Source organism: Scyliorhinus torazame, chromosome 1 (genome assembly GCF_047496885.1).
Source record: "Scyliorhinus torazame isolate Kashiwa2021f chromosome 1, sScyTor2.1, whole genome shotgun sequence".
Lineage (NCBI taxonomy): Eukaryota > Metazoa > Chordata > Chondrichthyes > Carcharhiniformes > Scyliorhinidae > Scyliorhinus > Scyliorhinus torazame.
Window position 1 is genome coordinate 98,878,570 of NC_092707.1, and position 10,637 is coordinate 98,889,206.

Here is a 10,637-nt window from a genome sequence, read left to right on the forward strand (position 1 = left end):
GCCCCCGCTGAATCTCCGGTGCCGGAGAATTCGGCAACCGGCGGGGGCGGGATTCACGCCAGCCCCCGCCGATTCTCCGACCCGGCGGGGATCGGAGAATCTCGCCCCAGGGGTCACAATCGGAGGATTCAGGGCAAACCATTTCGAACAGTGATGAGGGGCGAAATTCTCCGGAAACGGCGCGATGTCCGCCGACTGCCGCACAAAACGGCGCCAATCAGACGGGCATCGCGCCGCCCCAAAGGTGCAGAATGCTCCGCACCTTTGGGGGCCGAGCCCCAAACTTAAGGGGCTAGGTCGGCGCCGGACGAATCTCCGCCCCGCCAGCTGGCGGAAAAGGCCTTTGTTGCCCCGTCAGCTGGCGCGGAAATGACATCTCCAGGCAGCGCATGCGCGGGAGCGTCAGCGGCCGCTGACAGCTTCCCACGCATGCGCAGTGGAGGGAGTCTCTTCTGCCTCCGCCATGGTGGAGACCGTGGCGGAGGCGGAAGGGAAAGAGTGCCCCCACGGCACAGGCCCGCCCGCGGATCGGTGGGCCCCGATCGTGGGCCAGGCCACCGTGGGGGCACCCCCTGGGGCCAGATCGCCCCGCCCCCCCCATGACCCCGGAGTCCGCCCGCGCCGCCTTGTCCCGCTGGTAAGAGAGGTGGTTTAATCCATGCCGGCGGGACAGGCATTTTAGCGGCGGGACTTCGGCCCATCCGGGCCGGAGAATCGAGGGGGAGGGCCCGCCAACCGGCGCGGCGCGATTCCCACCCCCGCCAATAATCCGGTGCCGGAGACTTCGGCAACCGGCGGGAGCGGGATTCACGCCAGCCCCCGGCGATTCTCCGACCCGGCGGGGGGTCGGAGATTCTCGCCCGAGGAGTCATTTCTTCACACAAAGAGTGGTGAGCCTGTGGAATTCATTACCACAGGAAGTAGTTGATGCAAAAACTTTGAATATATTTAAGAGGCGGCTAGATATTGCACTTGGGGAGAATGGGATCAAAGGCTATGGGGAGAAAGCAGGATTAGGCTATTGAGTTGAATGATCAGCCATGATCGTGATGAATGGCGGAGCAGGCTCGAAGGGCCAACGGCCTCCTCCTGCTCCTATCTTCTATGTATCTATGAATAACAGGGAGTGTCAGATACTCTGCACTCCCAGTGTAGATAGCAAGCTGAATGCACATGGTTTTACTCCTGTTGGTTTTGTTCTGGTGAAGGGACTTCTGCCTCTGTGGACTTATTAACGGGAGTAGTTTGAGATGATGGTGTTGATTGTCAACTTGCTACTCTGTCCTCAATCTGGCACCCTACATTGATTCCCATTATAGAAACAGCCTGATTTTCATTGGATGTGCAAAGCAAGGGCAGCACGGTGGCTCAGTGGTTAGCACTGCAGCCTCACGGTGCCGAGGTCCCAGGTTCGATCCTGGCCCCGGGTCACTGTCCGTGTGGAGTTTGCACATTCTCCCCGTGTTTGCGTGGGTTTCGCCCTCACAACCCAAAGATGTGCAGGGTAGGTGGATTGGCCACGCAAATTGTACCTTAATTGGAAAAAATGAATTGGGTACTCTAGATTTTAAAAGAAAAAGGATTTGAGAAGCAGAAGAGGTGCAAAGCAAGCTGCCGGTTCACTATCAGCTGTTTTACACCTTCTCAGAAAGTCAAATTCTACCCCTGCCTGAAGTTGAAAATGACTCCCTGCTGGAAAATGAAATGAAAATGGAAATCGCTTATTGCCACAAGTAGGCTTCAATGAAGTTACTGTGAAAAGCCCCTAGTCGCCACATTCCGGCACCTGGTACGGGAATTGAACCGTGCTGCTGGCCTGCCTTGGTCTGCTTTAAAAGCCAGCTCTTTAGCCCTGTGCTAAACGAGCCCATACATAAGATGTAAGCAAAAATGTATTAAAAAAACAAATTAATTTTAGATGAAAGAGTTAAACACAGATCCAACAGAATTAATGAAAGCAACTATTCACTGTCTTCCGGGAAGGCTAGAAAATACACACCAAAATATTATTTAAAAGGATTTCCAATGCTTCAGTAATTGGTTGTCACAGCCATATGCAAGAATAATTAAAACGACTACTCACTGCTGCTTTCTTGAATATTTTATATTTTTGTATAGTCCAGAGAGTTAATTAACATCCAGGCAGTTGTATAACAAGGCAGAGTTGCAAATGGGGAGTTCTGGAATGGAAAACCAGGGCAGACTTTGCATTCAGAGTGTGGAATGATGCACCCTTCAATGCTATATACTTTCATTAATGTGAATGTTGCAATGCTCAGACTCCAATTGCATGTAGTGATTAGCCTGGCGATATTGCCTGATGTTAGCCAGAATGGGCCTTTGCTGCATTAACCCAATTGAAATTATAATTATTTACTACTAGATAAATAATTACTGGAGGTAGTGGTGGAGGCTGGGAAGTGACGTGCCAAAAGGATCATAGCTGGGACCACTGCTGTTCTCAATTTACATCAATGATTCGGACTTTGGAATCAAAAACACCAATTCTAAATGTGTGGAATGCACATAATTCTTGGGGTGGATAGTCAACATTGAAAAGGTCTGCAACAAATTGCAGAAGACCATGAATGAACTTTTAGAGTGGGCAAATTATTGCCATTTATTTATTAGCTAATCAATTAAATAATTAATCAGAATACCTTGTGCAGTTCTGGCTGCCATGTTATAAAAAGGATGTAAGGACACTGGAGAGAAGGTGGAGATGATTTACAAGAAAATGCATGGATATACATATCAGGAAATGATTGACAGGCTGGGTCAGTTTTCTCCTGAAAAAGATAACTGAGAGATGACTTAATAGAGATCTTTATAATTCTGAAAGGTTTTGATAGAGTGGATACAGAGAGAATGTTTTCTCTTGTGGGGAAGAGCATAACCAGAGGCCATCAATAAAAGATAGTCAGCAAGAAATTCTACAGGGAATTCAGAGAAACTTCTTTACCCAGAGAGTGGTGGGAATGTGAAACTTGTTACCGCAGGGAATAAATACTTGAAGTGAATAATATTGATTCATTTAAATGGAAGCTAGACGAACACATGGAGGGAGATGGGAACAGAGGGTTACGATGATAGATTTAGATGAGGGAAGATGGGAGGAGGCTCAAGTGAATCATGAACTGGTTGGGCAAAATGCACTGTTTCTCTGCCTATGATCTTACATTGCTACAGCTGTAGTGTTCCTCACTACAAGAAGTCAGAAAAGAACCTGAGTTAGAACATAGAACATAGAACATTACAGCGCAGTACAGGCCCTTCGGCCCTCGATGTTGTGCCGACCTGTGAAACCACTCTAAAACCCATCTACACTATTCCATTATCGTCCATATGTATAGAACACTGTTAGAACACTGTTAGCACACTGATGATTGCTTTTACTCTTCAAGATTGACGTTCAAACAACATTGTCATCCTCAGATGCGTTCAACTTTAATCATTTCAGGCTTGTCTCTCTATTGCAAATTTAAAATAACTCCAGATTATCTTGGGAGGTCAAGCAAAGAAAATCAGAATGTAATCTGGGTAGTGTCTGGTAGTGACATGGTGGATTGGTAACGCCCAAATATGACACTATGGAGGGACATGCTTTGGAGTCAGATTTGGAGGAAGGGGAATGTGAAAATTTAGTCTGAGGCCCTCCGGATTCACTCCCCACTTCCAGGAGATTTTCCCAGGGGCGGACTTCCTGTGACTGCGGCTATGCAGTAGACAGCCAGTCAAAGTTTTAAAAATGCAAATTAGCCATTAATTGTGCGCAGCAATCGAATCTTATGGCAGGGACATGGATCCTGCACTTCCAAGAGCCCAACAGGGAGTCAAAGGAGGCCTCATGGCAGGGTGCCAGAGGGACATTGAAGGCTGCTGGCCATGGCACTATCAGGGAATTGCAAGTATCATATCCCAGTGTGATATGAACTTTCAGCCAGTACTTTAAATCTTTGAACACAAACAATTAAAATGGCTCTTGAAAATCATGTGACCATTGGCATTTCGAGCTCCGGACAGTCCTGAGTCTCAAGCAAATGCCTAATTAAGACCATAAGACATGGGAGCAGAATTAGGCTGCTCAGCCCATCGAGTCTGCTCCGCCATTTAATCATAGCTGATATTTTTCTCATCCCCATTCTCCTGTCTTCTCCCCATAACCCATGATCTCCTTATTAATCAAGAACCTATCTATCTCTGTCTTAAAGACACTCAGTGATTTGGCACAGCCTTCTGCGGCAAAGAGTTCCACAGATTTATCATCCTCTGGCTGAAGAAATTACTCCTCATCTCTGTTTTAAACGATCGTCCCTTCAGTCTGAGATTGTGCCCTCTGGTTCGAGTTTTTCCTACTGGTGGAAACATCCTCTCCATGTCCACTCTATCCAGGTCTCTCAGTATCCTGTGAGTTTCAATCAGATCCCCCCTCATCCTTCTAAGCTCCAACGAGTAGAGACCCAGAGTCCTCAACCGCTCCTCATATTACAAGCTCTTCATTCCAGGGACCATTCTTGTGAACCTCCTCTGGACCCTTGACAAGGCCAACACATCCTTCCTTATCTACGGGGCCCAAAACTGCTCACAATATTCCAAATCGGGTCTGACCAGAGCCTTAAACAGCCTCAGAAGTACATCCCTGGCGTTGTATTTTAGCCCTCTTGACATGAATGCCTTCCTAACTGCCGACTGAACTGACACAGAATCTTGAACTAGGACTCCTAAGTCCCTTTATGCTTCTGATTTCCTAGGCATTTTCCCATTTAGATAATAGTCTATGCTTCCATTCTTCCTTCCAGAGTGCATTACCTCATATTTTCCCACATTGTATTCCATCTGCCACTTCTTTGATTTCTCTCCTAGCCCTTCCAAGTCCTTCTGCTGCGCCCTGTTTCCTCAATACTACTTGTCCCTCTGCATATCTTTGTATCATCGCAAACTTAACAACAGGGCCCTCAGTTCCTGCTTGCAGATCATTAATGTATATTGTGAAAAGTTGTGGTCCCAGTCGGACCCCTGAGGCACACCACTAGTCCTGAAAAAGGCTGTTTTATCCTCACTCTCTGCCTTTAGCTAGTCATCCAGTCCTCTGCCAGTATCTTACCCTTAACACCATGGGCTCCTAACTTATTTAACAGCCTCCTATATGGCACCTTGTCAAAGGCCTTTTGGAAATTTAAATAGATCACGTCCACTGGCTCTCCGTTGTCTAACTTCCTTGTCATCTCCTCAGAGAACACTTAACAGATTTGTCAGACATGACCTGCCCTTGATAATGCCTCCTCCCCTTCATCTTCCAAGTTAAATCCCCATCTCTGTTACAGCTTAACAATTCAGTGCAGAGACAGTGGGCTGGATTCTCCGATTCTGAGACTAAATGCTGACGCCGGCGTGGGAACGGTGGCATTTTACGACTGAAAAATCGGCACAAAATAGCCACCGATCCTCCATCTGGTGGGGGGCTAGCAAGCACACAGCGTAGAGCACCCCGCCCTTGCTGCCGATACGGCCAGAGGTTTGCCAGGTCTGTGGCCACGCATGCGCACGGTGGTGGCCCGCAGCGGCCGCACCACGCAACATGGCACAGGCCTCACGCGGACCCGGCCTGCCAAATAGTGCCATCCTTTAGCCAGGCTTGCCATCCCCAGACCACCCCCCCCCCCCCACCAGTGCCCCCAGCCCCTGCCAAAGCCCCACCCCCCTGCCCGCGAATCATCTCTCCCTGACTGTGGCATCGCTGGAGTCAGTCCGCAGCCACCACGCCGAGTTCCCTTCAGAAATAATATAGCATGAGAGACCCACGCCGTCAGGACCTTGGCCGGTTGGAGGCGGAGCATCGAGAGGGGGCCTCAGGTAACGTCCTGAGGCCGTCCATACTGAGTGCGGTGTACACCTAGAGTACGCTATTTTGGAGCATCACAAAAGTGGCGCCAACATGGATTCTCCGGCCGATCACCGAACGCAATTTCATCATTGGAGACTGGAGAAGCCCGCCCAGGGAATTTCCATTGCAAGGAGCCTCAGTTGCAGAAATCACCAATTAAAATTTTTTAAATAAATTGCCTCCAACAATTGCAGTTTTACATGAACCTCAACTCCTGGAATTTCATGATCACTGTCGAGAAAAAAATCTGCCATAATCACAGATACAGGGGGCGAGATTCTCCGACCCCCCGCCGGGTCAGAGAATCGCCGGGGGCTGGCGTGAATCCTGCCCCCGCTGGTTACCGAATTCTCCGGCACCGGAGATTCGGCGGTGATGGGAATCGCGCCGCGCCAGTTGGCGGGCCCCCCCCCCCCCGCGATTCTCCGGCCCGGATGGGCCAAAGTCCCGCAGCTAAAATGCCTGTCCCACCGGCGTAGATTAAACCACCTACCTTGCCGGCGGGACAAGGCGGCGCGGGCGGGCTCCGGGGTCCTGGGGGGGGGCGCGGGGCGATCTGGCCCCAGGGGTTGCCCCCAAGGTGGCCTGGCCCGCGATCGGGGCCCACCGATCCACGGGCGGGCCTGTGCCGTGGGGGCACTCTTTTCCTTCCGCCTTCGCCACGGTGCCCACCATGGCAGAGGCGGAAGAGACTCCCTCCACTGCGCATGTGCGGGAATGCCGTCAGCGGCCACTAACGCTCCCGCGCTTGCGCCACCCGGAGATGTCATTTCTGCGCCAGCTGGTGGGGCACCAAAGGCCTTTTCCGCCAGCTGGTGGGGCGGAAATCCATCTGGCGCGGGCCTAGCCCCTTAAAGTTGGGGCACGGCCCCCAATGATGCAGAGCATTCCGCACCTTTGGGGCGGCACGATGCCCGACTGATTTGCGCCGTTTTGGGCGCCAATCGGCGGACATCGCTCCGATACCGGAGAATTTCGCCCCAGAAAAGAATTCCTGACTGAATTCTCTTTTATTACCTTCAAGCATTGAATTTTTAATTTAGCTAAGAAAGCAACTATCTACTGTGTCACTTGTAATTTTTCATGCTTGTGTGTATGGGTGGGTTGCGAATGTCAGACATATTTTTGTACCTTTATTTGGGTAGGTTTTTAACTTGATAAAAATGACCCTCTTTTTGTTTTAAACTCAAGACAGTTTGTCAGACTAGTTTCTTTACAATCAGCACATAATGGTTAAGCACAGACATTGAGTACATTTCTTTATCGTCACAAATTCACAAAAAAAAATGTTATGATCAGAGTTGGAGTGGTTAAAATAGAAGAGCCATTTTTACCCCTCCTCATGTGGCCGTAACAGAGTTCACCTGAGAACCAACCTCCTGGAAAATGTGACTACAAGAAGCCTCTGTGAACCCGCTGCATTATAAGACCTTCACTTCAACTAAAGTATCAACTCACCTAAGAAACTGACCCACCACAACAGAGACTGAGATAAACATAAATTGTAATTGTATTGTTTTACCTTCATCTTTATCTAACCTTGGCATATGTGAAAGTGTGTGAGAATTAAGTGGGTGTGTGTCATCTCACATTTTTAACCATCTGGGACAAGTATGTAATAATAAATAACTCTCAAAAAGCGTCCTGCTGGCTTAGTTAGATGGCACAATCACTCTGAGGTAGGAAAATGCATATTGCTTACATACAAACATATTGAACACAGGCAATGAAAAAGACATAAATTCTGTTCATGGTGCGAGGCTTATCCAAGCAAAGCATTCTCATGCATAGTTTGCCTCTCCACATTCAAGGCCATTGATTTATATTCAGAACCCCAAAGCCTTTCGGTAGTATCTCCTTTTTTGAGGCATTCTCAAGGCTTGCGACCGCCTCAGCCCATTGTAGCTTTCCCAGTGGTGCTGTTGTCCGCCAGCCCTACAGGCACTCCCATTGGATGTCCTGCATCCATGCCCCTTCTGCCATCCTTAACTGCATGATCAATGAGGAGGAAGAGTGTTAAATGACCGCCTCCTGGAACATTACACCGCACGGTTAACAGGGACAAGCGGGACAAGGGGCGTCAAGAGGGCCCGAGGCTTTATAATTTTAAAGTGGAGAAGATTCTGCTCAACGTCTCATGATAAGTTGGATTTTCAATTTGCCACCCGTGAGTAAGGCCAGTATTGATGATCCATCAGGTTATAGACTTGATTTCAAGGGAAATTTTAAAAAGCAGGTGGTTTCTATACTGAAACATTTTCCCAGAAGGTCATTGGCTCTGTGTTCTACTCCAAGATGTACCTCTCAACCCCTTGGTCCAATTATTGTCATGTAGATAAGGAATGATCAGAGTGAGTGAACAGGATGAAGATAAATCTCATCCAAAGTATAAAGACATTGCAAGCCTTTAAGTTTTATTCCCATTATCTGAGATCCCTGAAGCATTAGATGTGGATTATAGAAGCACAAGTGTTTTTTAAGGTTTGAACTCAGAAATTACTGGTGTTGATATTAGTAATGAGGGTCGTAGCAATCCACTGCCAGGTATTTTAGTAGAGGTGTTAACCCATTGAAAATGAAAGAGCAATGCCTCTGTCAAAACAGCAAGCAGAAGAATGAGGTATCAAAGCAATTGGTATCACTGCATTAAACAACAATACATTAATGTTGGCAATATTAATTTCTGGACTATTCATAAATGAGAAGGAGTGCGAGTGAATCTGTGTGGCTGGGTTTGTTAGGCCTCATGGTTTATCTTGTTTTTTCAAAAAATATATGCTCTTACAAATTTAGCAGCTAATCGCTTTCGTAGAATTGGCTCTGTTTGCAACTAATAATTCAAAATTTTTGCCAAGTACTTTATTGACCATGGTGAGTGAGTGTATCCGTAACATGGACGGTGTTATGTATTCACAGGAAAATATGCAGCGCTGGACGTGAACATCATTCCGTCCTTACTCATCCTGGTGGATGATCCAGGGCCTAAAGTACGGCTCAATGCCATCAAAGTCATCACAACAGTGTCTGAGAGCCCGGAGGGGAGAAGGCTGCTGCTGGACCACGTGGCATTCCTACAGGAAAAGCTGCAGGATCCCAGCGAGGCAGTCCGAAAAGCAGTCAAGATCGCCATTGACATCATCACCTGGACGCCCTAGCTACGACATTTAACATGCAATAATACTGCACTTTGGGCCTATTTGACCTGATAAACTCACATTCATTTTTCTAATCTTGCTTTCCCACTTTTATTTTCAATCATGTTCACATCAGCTTCCATTTCTTTTCCATCTCAGCCTGTTGTCTGCTTCCTATTGGTCTTTCCGCGTTCTTAGTTTTGACGAGGGATCACTGTCCTAAAATGATAGCCGTCTCCACAGATCCTGCCTGTCCTGCTGAACATTTCCCCTTTTCATTTCAAATTTCCAGCATCCATTGCATTTTGCTCTAGCATTCCCAATTGGTCTGAATTTCCTGCTGTCTTTCATGGTGTTCTGTGGTTTCCTCCCTCGCTCTATCTGAAAGACTGTGATATACGGCTGCTGTGAAGGCATTTGTGCTTTTGCCTTGTTAGACAGTGACAGGTAATGGTTGTCAGCTTCGTATTGTGGATGGTTCAGGGTTGTCAAAACAATTAATTCCATTTGCTACCAATAGCTAGCTGGTCAAACCTGTTATTTTAACCTTTCCTTTTTTCTGAAATAAAGCTCTCGAATACTCATTCTGCTTGCTCTTTTCTCAAATTATCTTTCATACTCTCTTCCACGTCTATTTTTGTCTCTGCCTCACTCTCTCATTTGATCATACTGAGCGTAATGAATGTGACAATGTTCTGTGCAGTCATTTGGCTTTCTGGTATGTTGGACACAGTTTGTTAAGTGGAAATAAACTGCAAATATTCACTCAGGACTTGTATGGCCTTAAGTGTGTAATTTTGTTAATTACCTAATTATTATCACTGTCTCAATCAAATTAGTTGAAATCAGCATGGCTTCTTTGGAAGAGTTTGTTTAAATGAAAAGCTGTACTCATGATAGATCAAGAGTGTGCTGGTACAGCAACCTGAAAAAGAACAACAAAAGTATTTCTGTGCCTGTATTTCACCAACAAGTTGAAGATCATTAAAGCAGGTAATCCCAAGTGTAGCAAGGGGTCAGTCGATCACAGTGAGGACAGCAGGGAGACATTACAATTAGGCCGATAAAAGGGAAAAATCCTGATCTCTGCCAGGTGCGGATGCGTGAACATTGACGAGAGCAGGATTGTGAGAGCTGATCCGGTGCCCTCTTTATGCTTAAATATTTGCTGGTACTCACAGTCATATGTGATAAAAGGGCACTTGGTGAGGTACCGGTGGCAGGCTGACATCCATCTATTCATACTCAGAAATTTCAGAGGATGAAGTCCCGGTGACAGACTAGGTTCTGTGCAGAAGCAAAAGGATTTGGATGTCCATGTAGACACATCTCTAAAACCTAGTGCACAGGAACAAAAAGCAATTTAAAAAGACGAACAGGACGTTGCTCTTTATCTCAGTTTATTGCAACTCAGAGGTTGTACTTCAGCTGTATGGAGTCAAGATTAGACCCAATGTGGAGTAATGCTTTTGGGCGCGATTTAATGGTCATCTGCGCCCACCTGCTCAATCTTTCAAAGAACAAAGAAAAGTACAGCACAGGAACAGGCCCTTCGGCCCTCCAAGCCTGCGCCGACCACGCTGCCCGTCTAAACTACAATCTTCTACACTTCCGGGGTC

The 10,637-nt window shown here is 47.3% G+C and overlaps 1 protein-coding gene across 1 annotated transcript in view; it reads left to right on the forward strand.

Moving 5' to 3' along the window:
• LOC140415729 (radial spoke head 14 homolog) overlaps nucleotides 1–9,790 on the forward strand; it is an 86,745-nt gene extending 76,955 nt beyond the window's left edge. Inside the window, exon 3 of the mRNA XM_072501082.1 lies at nucleotides 8,801–9,790. Within this exon, the coding sequence (XP_072357183.1) occupies nucleotides 8,801–9,039 (239 nt within the window). The 3' untranslated portion in view covers nucleotides 9,040–9,790. The remainder of the gene's footprint in view (nucleotides 1–8,800) is intronic.
• The last annotated feature ends 847 nt before the right edge of the window (nucleotides 9,791–10,637 follow it).